The 18,115-nt window shown below is 42.6% G+C and overlaps 1 protein-coding gene across 2 annotated transcripts in view; it reads left to right on the top strand.

Moving 5' to 3' along the window:
• Positions 1-18,115, top strand: part of ARFGAP3 (ADP ribosylation factor GTPase activating protein 3) — a 77,126-nt gene that overhangs the window by 17,633 nt on the left and 41,378 nt on the right. For both annotated transcript variants that reach the window (XM_054037555.1, XM_054037546.1), the window contains exons 4-6: positions 6,267-6,398; positions 8,600-8,683; positions 13,588-13,675. In XM_054037555.1, coding sequence (XP_053893530.1) covers positions 6,267-6,398; positions 8,600-8,683; positions 13,588-13,675 — 304 coding nt within the window. The remainder of the gene's footprint in view (positions 1-6,266; positions 6,399-8,599; positions 8,684-13,587; positions 13,676-18,115) is intronic.

Below are 18,115 nucleotides of genomic sequence, written 5' to 3'. Positions count from 1 at the left end.
GCATTGTTGGACATCTGCCATAGGCCAGTTAAGTCAACGTAAGCAACACAGTGCCTACATTGCCACCACGTCAACCTATGTTGAATTAAGCGCTACGCCTCTCGTGGATGTGGAGTAATTAAGTTGACATAGTAGGCGAGTTACGTTGGCGGAAGGGACCTGGTAGCGTAGACACCGACATGAGGCAGCTTACGTTGATCTGTGTAGTGTAGATCAGGCCTATGTTTATTTCTTAAATGTTGTAGTGGCAGATTGTTTTGTTTAGTTAAAATACTTGCAAATATGCCAGTGTCTAATGTAATTTCCTAATATCATTGCTATAAATGGTAACATGCTTTATATATCAACATAGAATTAATGATTTTACTAAACTAATTACTAATGTAAGAAATCATTTAAGAATAGAATGTTTATACTAACAGGGAATTCATTAATTACTGGTAATGCTCAAGCAACTCCCTCATGCAACTCAGGACGACAAGAAATAAATCTCTCTCCAAAAATTGTTATAAAGAATCAACAACTTATTTAAATAACTCTTAGACTTTACATAAATAATTACTAATTTTAAGACTGTTTTGAAACAAAAAGCTCTTATATAAAAGAACGGGTGTGTTTGGACTTTCTGAAAGCATTTTATTTTCTGTTGAACTCTAATAAAATTGAAGTGCTAACTTCAGAAAATGAATTGAACAAAAAGGTAGAGTTAAAACTCTAACTTCAAAGATGTTGTGAGACCCTCCTGCCCCAAAGACAAAAGAGATATAACTGTCAAGAAAGAATTACAATAGTAATGCATATCTCATTAACAAACTACATCTTCATAAGATGAAGAGGCTCTTAAGGACAACTCAGGAAAGTACTGAGCCAGTGAAAGAATGACAGCAACCAACTTGGAATCTAAACATGCATGAAAGAGATGTTTTCCTATAATTTTCATGAAAATAGGAAGGAAAGGGTATAAAACTGTGAAGTGAGCACCTCCTCCATCTCACACATACTGCTACCCTGCTTAAACAGCAAGCATTCCACAACTCATCCTGTCCACCTCTACAAGCAAGCTACTACTACAGATAGCTAAGAACAGAAAAGACTCAAGAAGAAACCATACCCAAGGAAAACCTACCCAAGACTTCAATGTGGATTGGTGAGAAGGTAACAAAGACACTGCGAAGGGATTATATTTGAAATTCTTGTAATGATTTTATTGGGATATGGAAATGCTGTGGTAACTCAAGATACTAACATTTTCTCCTGTTAACCATCTAATGGTTAGACCATGTATTTCTGGAGAGAAGGACTGGCCTAACATTGGTAAACAGAGAAATAGTAGGATTTAACTGGATTTGAGATTTTTAATATTTGTAATTGACCTGTCTCAAGACAGGTGCTTAAAGTAACTAAAAGTAACAAATTTCAATATTTCTTTTGGTTTCATAGGATTTAATTGAGATTGTTTGTTTGCTTTGCCCATCTATAAGCTTGCTAGCTATTAATAAAACCTAGACAAAGTTCACCTGCCCTTAAACCAATTATGTCCATATGTAAATAGTTTTTAAGTATCTAAGATACTAAGACTGGATTCACAATAATTTTGGGAAACAATTTACCTTGGTCTCAATTAACCAAGTGTATGTCTACACTACAAAATTAGGTTGATTTTATACAGTCGATTGTGTATGTCCCCACTAAGTGCATTAAGTTGGCGGAGTGCATCCTCACTACCGTGGCTAACATTGACTCACGGAGCGGTGCACTGTGGGAAGCTATCTCACAGTTCCCACAGTCTCTGCTGCCCATTGGAATTCTGGGTTAAACTCCCAATGCCTAATGGGGCAAAAACATTGTTGCGGGTGGTTTGGGGTACATGTAGTCAGTCTCCCCTCCCGCCCTCCATGAAAGCAACTGCAGACAATTGTTTCGCACCTTTTTTCCTGGGTTACCCGTGCAGATGCAAGCATGGAACCTGCGCAGCTCACCGCTGCTGTTGTGAGCATTGTAAACACCTCGCGCATTATACTGCAGTATGTGCAGAACCTGGCTAAGAGACGGCAGCACGAGGACAATTGTGAGGAGGACATGGATACAGATGTTCCTGAAAGCATGGGATGTGGCAATTGGGACATCATGGCGGCAGTGGGGATAGTTGATAGAGTGGAACGCCGATTCTGGGCCTGGCAAACAAGCACAGACGGGTGGGACCGCATAGTGTTGCAGGTATGGGATGATACCCAGTGGCTGCGAAACTTTTGCATACGTAAGGCCACTTTCTCGAACTCTGTGAGTTGCTTTCCCTCGCCCTGAAGCTCAGGAATACTAAGATGAGAGCTGTCCTGACAGTTGAGAAGTGAGTGGCGATAGCCCTGCGGAAGCTTGCAACGCCTGACTGCTACCAGTCTGGGAATCAATTTGGAGTGGGCAAATCTACTGTGGGGACTGCTGTGATTCAAGTAGCCAATGCAATCACTGATGTTCTGCTATCAAGGGTAGTGACTGGGAAATGTGCAGGTCATAGTGGATGGCTTTCCCTAATTGTGGTGGGGCGACAGACGGAACCCATATCCCTATCTTGGCACAGGACCACCTTGCCAACCAATACATAAACCACAAGAGCTACTTCTCAACGGTGCTGCAAGCACTGGTGGATCACAAGGGACGTTTCACCGACATCAACGTGGGATGACTGGGAAAGGTGCATGATGCTCACATCTTTAGAAATGCTGGGCTGTTTGAGCAGCTGCCAGAAGGGACTTACTTCCCAGACCAGAAAATTACTGTTGGGGATGTTGAAATGCCAATAGTTATGCTTGGAAACCCAGCCTACCCCTTGCTTCCATGGCTCATGAAGCCATACACAGGCAGCCTGGACAGTAGTAAGGAGCAGTTCAACTATAGGCTGAGCAAGTGCAGAATGTTGGTAGAATGTGCCTTTGGACATTTAAAAGCTCACTGGTACTGTTTGCTGAATAGGTTAGGCCTCAGCACAACCAATATTTCCATTGTTATTACTGCTTGCTGTGTGCTCCATAATATCTGTGAGAGTAAGGGGGAGACATTTATGGCGGGGTAGAAGGTTGAGGCAAATCGCCTGGCTGCCAATTTTGAACAGCCAGATACCAGGGCGATTAGAAGAGCACAGGTAGGCGTGCTGTGCATCAGAGAGGCTTTGAAAACCAGTTTCATGACTTTCCAGGCTACAGTGTGACAGTTGTGTGTTTTTCTCCTTGATGCAAACCCACCCCCTTTGTTGATTTTAATTCCCTGTAAGCCAACCACCCTTTCCCCTTCGATCACAGCTCGCAAAGGAAATAGTCATTATTGTTTTGAAACCATGCATTCTTTCTTCATTAATGTAAAATAAAAGGGGGGAGATAACTGATAAGCTAGTCTGGGGAAGGACAAGGCCACATTGCTTATTGTAGCCACAGTACAAATCAAAACTGTTTGAATGACAACCTTCTGTTGCTTGGGCCATCCTCTGGAGTCGAGTGGCTGGGTGCCCGGAGCCTCTGCCCCTGCGTTCTTGGGCATCTGGGTGAGGAGGCTATGGAACTTGGGGAGGAGGGCAGGCAGTTGTACAGTGGATGCAGCGGTGGTCTGTGCTCTTGTTGGCTTGCCTGCAGCTCTGCCAGACGCCTGAGCATGTCCGTTTTCTCCCTCATTAGCCTCAGCATTGCATCCTGCCTCTTCTCATCGCGCTCACTTAATGCTTTCCTGGACTCTGCCACTGATTGCCTCCATGCATTCAGCTGTGCCCTATCAGTGCGGGAGGACTGCATGAGCTCAGAAAACATGTCATTGCGAGTGTATTTTTTTTTGCCTTCTAGAAACATTTGCACCTATGGGGGGATAAAAAGGGAGAGTAAAATTTAAGATGATACATTTCTGAGAACAAAAGGGAGACTCTTTCACAGTGAATCAAGCAATTCACAGCAGACAGCACGTGCTTTAGGTACAAGGTCGTATTTTGCCTTTTATATTGAGCGCCTGCCGGTATGGTGACACAGCACACATGACTGGGCAACAGAATTTAGTTTCCAGGCCGCCATGGTAAGCCAAAAGGTACACGGGTTTGGCTTCTAACACCTTCACACCATGTGGGAATGTTTTCAAACTGCAGCACCCTCCTTTCCCATAGCAAGAAATGCCAGTTGGGTTTGCCATTTAAAAGGAGGGACTGCAGTTTTCGGGTGGATGTGCAGCACACACCTCCCCCCTACGGGTGGCTATTTGGGACGATCCCTTCACCCTTCCCTCTTCTGCATGGCTATTCTCAGGAATGATCCCTTTTAGCCAAGCGCAAACAGCCCAGCATGAACGGGGTCCTTTTACTGTTCCCTTACAAAAATTCCCCAATTTCAACCTGGTGACCATGAATAATATCACTCTACTGAGGCTAATACAGAAAGATATAGACCGAATGTTGCTTGAATGCGACCAAAATCCAGGACCATTTGCTGCCATGCTTTGTGCTGCAATGATTTCAGACTACTTGCTACTGGTTTGGCGTGGTAAAGTGTTCTACTGTGGAGGACGAAATAAGGCAGCCCTCCCCAGAAACCTTCTGCAAAGGCTTTCAGAGTACCTCCAGGAGAGCTTCATGGAGATGTTCCTGGAGGATTCCTGCTCCATCCCCAGACACGTTAACAGACTTTTCCAGTAGCTGTACTGGCTGTGAATGCATCCCAAGTGTTCAGGGCAAATTGCTTTTAAACCCTCTACTGTAGTTACAAATGTGCACTCACCAGAGGTGTCTTCTCCGCCTTCAGGGTTGGGGATCCCACCTTGGGAGGGTATTGGCTCCAAGGTGATGAAAAGGTCCTGGCTACCGGGGAGAACAGATTCACCACTTGCCTGCTGCGCATTCTCCTCATCATCCACAAAATCCTCTTCCATGTTGCGTGAGACTCCCCCCTTGCAGGTGTCCATGGACAGTGGTGGGGTAGTGGTAGAGTCCCCCCACCCCCAGAATGCCATGCAGCTGATCATAGAAGCGGCATGTATGGGGCTCTGACCCAGAGTGACCATTTGCCTCCTTTGTCTTTTGGTAGGCTTGCCTGAGCTCCTTGACACACGAGGCACTGCTGTGTGTCCTTGTTGTAGCCTCTGTCCATCATGCTCTGTGCAATTTTGGCATATATATTAGCATTTCTTCTTGTTGATCGGAGTTCTGCCTGCACAGATTCTTCTCCCCATACAGCAGTCAAAGCCAGTGTCTCCTGTTTGCTCCATGCTGGAGCTTGTTTGCGATTCTGGGGGGCTGCATGGTCACCTGTGCTGCTGAGCTCACCATGCTGACCAAACAGGAAATGAAATTCATAAGTTCCTGGGGCTTTTCCTGTGTACATGGCTAGTGCATCGGAGTTGAAAATGCTGTCCAGAGCGATCACATTGGAGCACTCTGGGATAGCTCCCGGAGGCAAATAATGTTGATTTGCATCTGCACTACCCCAAATTCAACCCAGCAAGGTCGATTTTAGTGCTACTCCCCTCACCGGGGAGGAGTACAGAAGTCGATTTTAAGAGCCCTTTAGGTTGACGGAACGGGATTGCTTTTGTATTCATTATAAAATCGACCTAACGTGGCTAAATTCGACCTAACCCTGTTGTGTAGACCAGGGCTAAGTGAAGAATGACCCACAGATGGCATCGTCAAAGGTGTAATCTCTGCTAAAAGCTCTCCACAAAGAGGCATAGAGAAAGTGGTTACTTCAGTTACAGTCTCTGATCATTTGGGTTGTTTTGTTTAATATTTTCTTTTCCATTTTTTAATAATAAAATAGCCATGGTTAATAACTGTGATTATTTTGCTTGGTTTTTAATCATGGTGTCCTGTAGGGGTTCTTTTATAAATCTTGTGTCTAAAATGGAGTCACATCCCCATAGATAATCTCATGAATAGACTGTATCAATAATTCCATGTTTTGATTTTTGGTTTTCCATGATTTGGCAGTAAAAGAAACAAGTAATGAGAGCTGACCTATAATTTCTTGTTTCTTTGGACTAAATATTTTTGTATGTAGTGATGATGTAGCCATGTTGGTTCCAAGATATTAGAGAATCAAAGAGGTTGAGGTAATATCTTTTATTGGACCAACTTCTGTTGTCTCTCTTACCAACAGAAGGTGGTCCAATAAGATATATAAATGTTAGTAATTTTTAAAATAAAATTATTTGGCATCTAACCATTTAAAATTGCCTTGTTCTACCACACAAATGTTTAATTCTGTTTCTCATAATATGCATGTTTTTGTTTATTTTTATAGTCTGCATTTTTCCATCAACATGGGTGCACAACAAATGACACCAATGCCAAGTACAATAGTCGTGGTGCGCAACTTTACAGGGAAAAGATTAAATATCTTGCAACACAAGCAACAAGGAAGCATGGTACTGATGTAAGTAATGCATTAGATCATTCATTTTAATATAAAATAATTGATTTCCTGGCTCCAAAGTAATTTTAGATTTCTAAACAGTAGCCAAAATGTAATGTAGAGTGGTGTTTTGTCTGTTTTTGTAGCTAAGTAAATACAAATTGCAGTGAATCTGTGGGGCTAGGAGATGAAGTAGTGAAACTAATCTTGTTAGTTGGGGAGGGAGGGAAATGCTAAGAAAGTCAAGTGTGAGCTAATATTGTCACACAGTTTTGGATTAATCAGATGAGTATTACTGTGTTAATAATTATGAATGCTAGAACCTTACAGAGTTCATTAAAAAGATGTCATTTTTATTGTTTTTAATTACAGTTATTGTAGTTATGGATTAACATATTTATGAATTTATGTAACTTTAATGGAAAAAGTGTCAGTATTTTTTTTTTAAAGTATATGTATTTTGCTTCTTCTGGAGTTGATCCCCTATCAGTTAATAGAGCAGGTGAAAATAGTACAAAAAAGGATGGTCAGCAAGGATTATGAAATGCATACTTTAAAAAATACTTTTGGGGTTTGGTAATGATATAGGGACTTTCTTTCTCTGGGTCACTGGCTCAAATCCTACTCAAGCTAGTATAGAAGTAAAGTTACTACCAACTTATTATTCTGTGACCTTTATGGAATAGACGGCTAGTATGTTAGTTTTCTAGTCCACAAAATTCGAACTACCATGAGAAGTGACTTTCTTATCAATTGTCTCAGGGTGCAGGCAAAGGATTAAAGTCCTGACTTGCAAGGTCCTGCAACGTGCTGAAAGCCTTCAGCCTTCTTTCAAAATCAATGGGGAGTTAAATATCAGTACCGTGCCAATTGAGCCCTTAAATGTGACGGAAACTTTGTCGCCCTCTTATTCTTGGGAGTGAGTGGGAGGATTCCTTCAAAGTAGGGCTAAGCCATGTTAAGAAAGTTTGGAAGGCTTTTTCCAGTTGTTGTCTAAGTCTTGTGTTTTGATTGTTATACTCTGATACAGAATAGGAATATTAGGGGGAAAAACATAGATAGCTGTGAGATATTTGGGGGAAAAAATGGTTTTATCTTATCGGATCAAGTTCCAGGGTGGTTAACGGTTCAAACAACATTTGCCCACAAAGTTCACAGTGAGGCATGTTTCCTAGGAAGAATTCAACAGTCTGGAGGGAAACTGCTTTTCACAGTGGGAAAAGAAAGATTCATTTAAAAATCAAATGGGCTTAAAAAACAACAATAACAACCTCCCTCCCCATATATTTATCTGGGAAAATAAGCAGGTAGCTAGCCTGAAAAGTTATTTTTTAAACATTACCTTATGCTTTCCTGTAATCATCTTAGATTGCTACTTAAGGTACTTGGTGGCTTTTTTTAATTGCATATAGCATAGATACACCTGCACCATGATAAATATTTTTTTGAGATTCTGAATTTTTTAAGGAAAACAATATATCTTTGAACTTTTGAACAATTCAGTTTAAAATTGTACATATAATTATGGCATATATAATAGGTATGTGATGTAAGGAATGTTGAATATGAATCAAATTGTTGAAACTCTAAAACCTATTTTTATTTAGTTCAAAGTATGTTTGTTAATCGCAATCAAATGCTACATTTTCATTACATTATAATGAGCACTTTAGGTTTTGAAAGCACTACATCAGGGATCGGCAACCTTTGGCACGCGGGCCAGGCTGGTTTGTTTACCTGCCGCGTCCGCAGGTTCGGCTGATCACGGCTCCCACTGGCCACGGTTCACTACTCCAGGCCAATGGGGGCTGTGGGAAGCGGTGTCCAGCACATCCCTCGTCCCGTGCTCCTTCCCCTGGCGGGCCACATGCCAAAGATTGCTGATTCCTGTACTACATCAACACTTAAAAGACCATTTTTTCAATTCTTGTTTTTATTAAAAAGGTTCAGAACCTGCTGCTTCAGGTAACGGGTGAGAAAAGAGAACCAGCCTTGGACAGTTATTAGAGTGGGACAGCAGACAATGTGGAAAATGAAATGTGTTGCCTTTGGGATAAAAGGCTGTGTCATGAATCTGGCATTGTCCGTATGATCAATTTAAGTCTTAGTTTTTAAAAAAAACTTTCATTTTTGTCCTATATATTTGGAAGAATTTTTAAATATATTTGTGTAATCTCAGATGGAAGTTGAAGCTCTGATCATAAGATGTTTTTTTTTTCTAGTTGTGGATTGATGGCTGTGGAATTCCGCCTGTGTCACCCCAGCAAAAAGAGGAGGATTTTTTTGCATCACATGCTTCTCCGAAGGTATAGAATATGCTGTACATAATTCTTACATTAGTCTTTTCAAGTGCTCATTGTCTCAGTGTTGTTAAATGTATACTTTGTGATAGATAGATACTAATCTCTGAAACACAACTTTTTTATAGGAAGGATGCTAGTCTGACAACAGTTGGGTTGAAGCTACTTCCCTATTTATTTTGTGACCCATAGATGCTGTACTTTTAGTCACAGTAAATTTGTCAGACGAGATCAAAACATTATAACTAATTAAATCTACCATAAATGTATAGTAAATCAATACAGGTATAATAGCTCCTAGCAAAAATTTGTAAGTGGAAATTTCTCTGAAAAAATAGAATCTCCAGAATACTTATTTGATCTTTATAAGAGCTAAAGTATTGTACTTCATGCTGTCACTATTCTTTTAATTTTAGTTCACCTTTTCAGCTGAAACTTAGTCTGCCTCACTTCCTCTGTGCCCGATGCACCTTTCTACAATTTCACATGGAAGTGATAGAGGCAACATTCAGTTCAGTTGTTAGAGCTTCAGTAGCCTTGGGAGTATGGTAACAGAAAAATCCAGTATCGGGGTAGCCGTGTTAGTCTGTATGCACAAAAACAACAAGGAGTCCGGTGGCACCTTAAAGACTAACACATTTATTTGGGCATAAGCTTTTATGGGTAAAAAACCTCACTTCTTCAGATGCATCTTATGCCCAAATAAATCTGTTAGAAAAATCCAGATGCCTGGATTAGAAAGCAGTTTTAGCAGCTATGATCTTAAATTTGTAGTAGCTTGATATTATTACAAGCAATGTCAAGTATTGCCATAATAGAATGCCCAAAGAGATAAAGAACCTTTCACAAGGTTCAGTATATTTCTCAATGGGGAGAGAATGACGATAAGAGAAACACAGCAATGGTCAGTTTCAGTTTTCCCCAGACAAATTAGCAGTGACTGGATGACTACCATAGTAAATATCAGTGTAAATGAGGTAGGATCTGAGGCTAAAACAGGAAAAAAACAACTTAAGAATAATTTAAACAAGTTAGATGTGTTCATGTCGGCAGGGCCTAATGAAATACATCCTAGAATACTTAAGGAACTGGCTGAGGAGAACTCTGAGCCATCGGTGGTTATCTTTGAGAACTTGTAGAAGATCGGAGAGATCCCAGAGGACCGGAAAGGGGCAAATATAGTACCTAGCTATAAAAAGGATATAAGGACAAACCAGGAAATTATAGACATCAGCTTGACTTCTGTATGGAAAGATAATGGAGCAAATAACGAGTTTGTAAGCACCTAGAAGAAAATAAGATAAGTAACAGTCAACATGGATTTGTCAGAACAAATCATGTCAGACCAACCTAATATCATTCTTTGAGAGGGTAACAAACCTTGTGAGTAGGGTAAGAGGAAGCAATGGGTGTGATACCTTAACTTTAGCAAGGTTTTTGATATTGTCTTACATGACCTTCTCATAAACAAATTATAGAAATATAGCCTAGATGAACCTTCTATAAGGTGGCTGGAAAAGCGTATTCAGAGAGCAGTTATCAATGGTTCACAGTCAAGCTGGAAGGTCATATTGAGTGGGGTCCCGCAGGGATCTATCCTGGGTTCGGTTCTATTTAATATCTTCAAAAATGATTTGGATAATGGCATAGAGCTTACACTTATAAAGTTTGCAGAGGATACCAAGCTGGGAGGGGTTGCAAGCATTTTGGAGGACAGGATTAGAATTCTAAATGATCTTGACAAACTGGAGAAATTATCTGAAACAAATAGGATTAAATTCAATAAGGACAAATTCCTTCCTAAGTATAGTACTTTGCATAATTAATTGCACAAATACAAAATGGGAAATGACTGGTTAGGAAAGGCAGAAATGACCTGGAGGTTATAGTGGATCACCAACTAAGTATGAGTCAACAATGTAATACTGTTGCAAAAAAAGCGAACATCATTCTGGGATGTATTAGTAGAAGTGTTGTAAGCAAGACCCGAGAAGTAATTCTTTCACTCTACTCAGCTCTGATAAGGCCTCAGCTGGAGTGTTGCTCCAGCTCTGGGCACCACACTTTGGGAAAGATGTGGACAAATTTGGAGAAGGTCCAGAGGAGAGCAACAAGAATGATTAAAGGTCTAGACAACATGACATACGAGGAAAGATTGAAAACAATTTGGTTTGGTTTGTCTGGAGAAGAGAAGACTGAGTGTGGGGATGTGGTAGCAGTCTTCAAATACATAGAAGTTGGTTATTAAGTGGAGGATGATAAGTTCTCCTTATCCACTGAGGACAGGACAAGAAGTAATGGGCTTAACTTGCAGCAAAGGAAATTTAGGTTAGACATTAGGAAACAATTCCTAACTGGAACGGCACTGGAACAAATTACTTAGTGAGATTGTGAAATCTCCGTCATTGGAGGTTTTTAAAAATAGATAAGTGCAGGGGAATGGACTAGATGACCTGTCAAGGTCTCTTCCAGTCCTCTATTTCTGTGATTCTGTACTGACAGACTAGCCCTTGATATGCAAAATGCCCATTCCTCGTCAGTTTACGAAGATTGGTATTAAAGTTGTTATAGTATAATAGCGTGCACAGTGCTTTATAGGCAAATAAAAAGTTACCCTCAAGTGCTTACTAGCTAAATTACTTAAAAAATGACAATGAAAATGACAAGATTAGAGTGGGTATAATTTTTTGGGGAGTTTAAGGAAAGGGAGATGTCAGCAGTTAGGCACGGAGCCCTACCCATTACTGTCACGGAGGTCGCGGATTCTGTGACCACCGTGACTTCTGCAGGGGCCAGTGTGGCTGACCCAAGGGTTGCCCAAGCAGCTGGCTCCGGGACCAGCTGCTCAGGTGACCTCTGGGGACAGCCACACCAGCCGCTGCTTCGATGGCCCCAGCAGCGGTCCCCGGGCAGCCAGCTGGAGCAGCCGTGGCTCTGGGCAGCGGTTCCTGGGTGGCTGGCCAGAGCAGCCGCAGCCCATGGCCCCGGGCAGTAATTTTTTGTTTATTGACTGCGACGTGTCCACAACTTTTACTAAAAATATCCGTGACTAAATAGTAACCTTAGTAATGGGGCAGTACCGCTCATAGAGTGCATTTTCAATGGAAAACAATTTTTACATTTTTCCTCAATTTTCACTTTAAATTATTTTTTAAATTAATTCTTATTGTATTTGTAAGGCTTCACAGAAATTTTTTAAGGTGCGATTCAAATCCATCTGGCTGCATGATTTTGTGGTTCCCTGTCAGCATTAGTATCTGAGTGTCTCACAAACATTAATACATTTATCCTTGTAATATCTCTGTGAGGTAGGGAAGTATATCCTCATTTTATAGATGGAGAACTAGGGCATAGAGTTTAAGTTGCTTTCCCAACATCACCCAGATATTCTGTGGCAAAGCCCAGAATTGACCTAGCTATCCTGAATTCCGATTCAGTATCTTAGTGACAAGACAATCTTTCCTGGGACTGCAAAATAAGTTGAAGACTTCTAAGCATAAAGACAGGTTTCAGAGTAGCAGCCGTGTTAGTCTGTATCCGCAAAAAGAACAGGAGTACTTGTGGCACCTTAGAGACTAACAAATTTATTAGAGCATAAGCTTTCGTGGACTACAGCCCACTTCTTCGGATGCAAGTTATCATGGAAGATGGTGAAAACAAGAGTGGGAGAAAGAGGCTAATGATTACTTGGGCAGAACCAAAGAAGAGAGCAAGAAATGAAAATGGTGAAGTAGAGTTGTAGATGGGAGTAGAGTTGTACATATCCTTGAAGCTTAGGACCAGAACCTGGAACTTGACGTGGAAGTCAGTAAAATAATTTAAATAGTGAAGGGACATGGTCTGAACAGGAGAAAAAGATGATTTTCACAGCAAGTTTTTGGATGGCCTGTAAAGGAGGGACTCCAGAGAGGAGCAAGTTGGCAGTAGTCCTTGCAAGAGATAATCAGGGCATTACAATGATTTTAACAATAGGGTTGTAGGAAAGCATTAATTTGAGTTGTAAAGGAAGAACAAGCAGGAGTTGGTGACAGGTGCGTTGTGGGGAGAGCGCATAATAAATGATGCCAAAGTTGCAAGCCTGGCTGGTGGGCAGGATAGTGAAATTTTCTATCAAGAAGGTGAAGAGCAGGTTTGCCAGGAAAAGATGAGATGGCAGCTCAATGTCCAAAATGAAACATTAAGAGAGTTTGAGATGCAAGACTACAGAAAAGGGAAGAGTTTGGGGGTAGAGCAGTAAATAAACTGTCCAGCTTTTCTGTAGCATATCATCTTGGTCAAAATGGAATAACCAGTGTAGAATAACTACAGAAATACTGTAAAATATAATAAAACAATTACACCTCTATCTCGATATAACGCTGTCCTTGGGAGCCAAAAAATCTTACCGTGTTATAGGTGAAAACCGCGTTATATCGAACTTGCTTTGATCCGCTGGAGTGCACAGCCCCGCCCCCCCGGAGCACTGCTTTACCGCGTTATATCAGAATTCGTGTTATATCGGGGTAGAGGTGTATACCCTAATCTTTAAGTGCTGAGGACCCCCCACAAGCCCTTTGAAATAAATGGGAGATAGCAGACGCTCAGCACCTTATGGAAAAATCAGGCCATTAGTATGTATCTTGTTAGAAGCAGCTGTTTTTGGTAAATTTATTTACTCCCTTATGTGGTTTGTGTATTATGGTTGTACCTATTTAACAAGAAAAAGGTCATTACTAATTGAGGGTGATTTTTAAAACAAACTGTAGCTATGATATGAGAAATCAAATCCAAGTTACCCCAAAATGTGTCATACTGAAAATGCTAAGATCAGTCACTGTCTTACTTAGTCAATGCAGATACTATTTGTATTTTACTTAATGCATTTTATTTTCTGTACATTTTTATTTAGTAACTTCCTTTTCCTGTTGCAGGTGAGTAGCACAGAATGGGCATCATCAGAACCGGAGCCAGTTTTTCAAAAGGAGGGTTCTTCAGAAATCATTCCAGAAGCTAATGAAGGTATGGTTCATCCTCCCTCCATTAACAATAAACTAAGTTCACCTCTGTGTTGATTTTAGTTTTTAATGCTACTTATTATAACAATAACAGTTATGCACCATGTAATTGTGTTCTGCTGGCAATAATTTAAGAAGCCTTTGGGTAGGTAGGGAACACTGTGTAGAGGGGTCATGCCGTGCTGTACAGGACTGCATGTGTTGTTAGAGACACTTAAATTTAATTTGAAACCCTTTGGGCCAGATTTTACTCTTTGAATGATCCATTAGACTTGGTCACATTGGAAATTACTGAAAACATAATGCAAGTCTTACACCAGAAAGTCATTTTAATAATGTATTTACATTTTTAAAGATATTTTATTATTAGTTAGCAGTTCATAGGTTACTAATAGATTAAAATTTGGTGTTGCTAGGTTACTTGAGGGCTTTTTCTCATAAATCAAGTAGCAGCTTAATTGTCTAAGATTTTATTTTATTTCACATTTGTTAAGTGAAATATATGGATAAGAATGTTAATAGTAACACTGATTTTTTTTTTCCATTATAGTTTTGTATGTGAACTCATGAAAACTATTCTGCTTATGTAAATAAAAAGTATATTGATTTTTTTTCTGCAACACTACAAATCTGAATTATGTATTTTAAGAATGCAGACAATGACCTGTAACTCAACCAGAGACTTAAGCCCTATTTATATTGAGAGTTAAATCTTGTTAGCAGAACTGGCTTTAAATAAGACTTAGAAGTGGCTCAGGCTAACTCAGTTTGTCTGGTCTATGTGAACCAGCCATTACCCTTAGTAGGAAAACAAAAAATGTATGTCTACACTACGGGATTATTCCGATTTTACAGAAACCGGTTTTTGGCAACAGATTGTATGAAGTCGAATGTATGCAGCCACACTAAGTACATTAATTCGGCGGTGTGCGTCCATGTACCGGGGCTAGTGTTGATTTCTGGAGCGTTGCACTGTGGGTAGCTATCCTATAGCTATCCCATAGTTCATAGACTCATAGACTTTAAGGTCAGAAGGGACCATTATGATGATCTGGTCTGACCCCCTGCATGCTGCAGGCCACAAAACCGTCCCTACCCTTCCCTTGACTCTGCTGATGAAGTCCCCAAATCCTGTGTTTTAGTGACTTCAAATGGCAGAGAACCCTCCTGCTAGCGATCCCTGCCCCATGCTGCGGAGGAAGGCGAAAAACCTCCAGGGCCTCAGCCAATCTACCCTGGAGGAAAATTCCTTCCCGACCCCAAATATGGCGATCAGCAAGACCCCGAGCATGTAGGCAAGAGTCACCAGCCTGACCCTTGTTAGCCATTATACTATTTACCTTCCATTACTCTGTATTCCTCAGCTAATATGTAGTTCCCGCAGTCTCCTCTGCCCATTGGTATTCTGGGTTGAGATCCCAATGCCTGATGGGGCCAAAAACATTGTCGCGGGTGGTTCTGGGTACATCCTCCCCCTCCCGCCAGGAAAGCAACGGCAGACAACCGTTTTGCGCCTTTTTCCTGGGTGAACAGTGCAGACGCCATACCGCGGCAAGCATGGAGCCCGCTCAGCTCAAGACAGCAGTCATGAACATTGTAAACACCTCGCATGTTATCGTGCAGTTTATGCTGAACCAGAACCTGCAAAACCAGGTGACGAGGAGTAGGCTATGGCAGCGCGGCGACGAGAGTGATGAGGACATGGAATTCTATCAAACCGCGGGCCCCGGTGCTTTGGAGATCATGCTATTAATGGGGCAGGTTCATGCCGTGGAACGCCGATTCTGGGCCCAGGAAACAAGCACAGACTGGTGGGACCGCATAGTGTTGCAGGTGTGGGATGATTCCCAGTGGCTGCAAAACTTTCACATGCATAAGGCCACTTTCATGGAACTTTGTGACTTGCTTTCCCCTGCCCCGAAGCGCCAGAATACCAAGATGAGAGCAGCCCTCGCAGTTGAGAAGCGAGTGGCGATAGCCCTGTGGAAGCTTGCAACACCAAACAGCTACCGGTCAGTCGGGAATCAATTTGGAGTGGGCAAATCTACTGTGGGGGCTGCTGTGATGCAAGTAGCCAAAGCAATCACTGAGCTGCTGCTACCAAAGGTAGTGACTCTGGGAAACGTGCAGGTCGTAGTGGATGCCTTTGCTGCAATGGGATTCCCTAACTGTGGTGGGGTGATAGATGGAACCCACATCCCTATCTTGGCACCGGAGCACCAGGGCAGCCAGTACGTAAACCGCAAGGGGTACTTTTCAATGGTGCTGCAAGCACTGGTGGATCACTAGGGACGTTTCACCAACATCAACGTGGGCTGGCCAGGAAGGGTTCATGACGCTCGCATGTTCAGGAACACTACTCTGTTTAAACTGCTGCAGCAAGGGACTTACTTCCCGGACCAGAAAATAACAGTTGGGGATGTTGAACTGCCTATAGTTATCCTTGGGGACCCAGCGTACCCCTTAATGCCATGGCTCATGAAGCCATATTCAGGAAGCCTGGACAGTAATCAGGACGTGTTCAACTACAGGCTGAGCAAGTGCAGAATGGTGTGATCCTGCTGCCGTTCCTGAAGCTCCACCAGACGCCGGAGCATGTCGGTTTGATCACGCAGCAGCCCCAGTGTTGCAGCCTGCCACCTCTCATCTCGACCGTCCCTTATGGCCTCACGTTCACTGGCATCTTTCCTGTACTTTGATACCGTGTCCTTCCACTCATTCAGATGAGCTCTTTCATTGTGGGTGGATTCCATGATTTCCGAGAACATTTAGTCTCGCGTCCTCTTTTTTTCGCTGCCTTATCTGGGATAGCCTTCGGGACGGAGGAGAGAGGCTTGAAAAATTTGCAGCTGCGGGAGGGAGGGAAAAAAGGGAGAAAAATATTTAAAAAGATACATTTTACAGAACAATGCTTATACTCTTTCACGGTGAACAACACTAGTCACATTACATAGCATATGTGATTTCGGTACAAGGTCGCATTTTGCATCTTGATATTGAGTGCCTGCGACTTTGGTGTTCGAGAGCACAGACGCAGGTCCGGGCAACAGAATTCGGCTTGCATGCGGCCATGGTAAGCCATTGTCTTTCGGCTTCTGCAGCTTTCCTACAAGCAGCGCCCTCCTTTCCCACATACTAAGCAAAGCCCATTGAGTGCTGCAGTTTTCCTGTTAACGTGCAGCAGCAGAAACCAAACTTACCCCCCCCATCCAATTCTCTGGGATGATCGCTTTATCCCTCCCCCCACCGAGTGGCTAACTGCAGGGAAGGATTTCTTTTCAGCCACAGGCAAACAGCCTGGTAGGAACGGCCACCTCTGTCCCCTTAATTAAATTTCCGTATTTCAACCAGGTTACCATGAACGATATCACACTCCTGAGGATAACACAGCGAGATAAAGAACGGATGTTGCTTGAATGCCAGCAAATACCGGGACGATACGCTGCCAGGCTTTGTCATGCAGTGATACCAGATTACTTGCTACTAGCATGGCATGGTCAAGTGTCCTACCATGGAGGACGGAATAAGGCTGCACTGCCAAGAAACCTTGTGGAAAGCTCCAGGAGAGCTTCATGGGGATGTCCCTGGAGGATTTCTGCTGCATCCCCAAACACGTTAACAGACTTTTCCAGTAGCTGCACTGGCCGCGAATGCATCCCAAGTCCTCAGGGCAAATTAATCATTAAAAAACGCTTGCTTTTAAACCATGTTTTATATTTACAAAGGTACACTTACCGGAGGTTCCTTCCATGGCCTCATTGTCTGGGGGTTGGGAGGGTGCTTCAGTCAGGTTGAGAAAAAGATCCTGGCTGTTGGGAAGAACGGAGTGCTGTGTGCTCTCCACAAGCTCGTCATCATCCTCCTCCCATCTGCAGAATCCTCAGGCATGGCTGAGGTTACCCCCGCCTCGGAATCCATGGTCAGAGGTGGGGTAGTGGTGGCGCCCCCTTCCTCCCCACCCAGAACTGCATGCAGCTCAGCGTAGAAGCGGCATGTCTGTGACTCTGACCCGGAGCGACCGTTTGCCTCCTTTGTTTTTTGATAGGCTTGTCTGAGCTCTTTACCTTTCGTGCGGCACTGTAGTGAGTCCCTATTGTGGCCTCTCTCCGTCATGCCCTTGGAGATTTTTTCAAATGTTTTGGCATTTCGTCTTTTGGAACGTAGTTCTGCTAGCACTGAATCCTCTCCCCATATAGCGATCAGATCCAGTACCTCCCGTACAGGCCATGCTGGTGCTCTTTTTCAATTCTCGGACTGCATGGTTACCTGTGATGATGAGCTCTGCATGGTCACCTGTGCGCTGCACGCTGGGCAAACAGGAAATGTAGAACAAAAGTTCGCGGGGCTTTTCCTTCTACCTGGCCGGTGCATCCGAGTTCAGATTGCTGTCCAGAGAGGTCACAATGGTGCACTCTGGGATAGGTCCCGGAGGCCAATACCGTCA

The sequence above is a fragment of the Malaclemys terrapin genome, chromosome 1 (genome assembly GCF_027887155.1).
Source record: "Malaclemys terrapin pileata isolate rMalTer1 chromosome 1, rMalTer1.hap1, whole genome shotgun sequence".
Lineage (NCBI taxonomy): Eukaryota > Metazoa > Chordata > Testudines > Emydidae > Malaclemys > Malaclemys terrapin.
The sequence above is the reverse complement of the archived record's forward strand: the minus strand, read 5'-3'. Positions and strand labels throughout refer to the sequence as shown.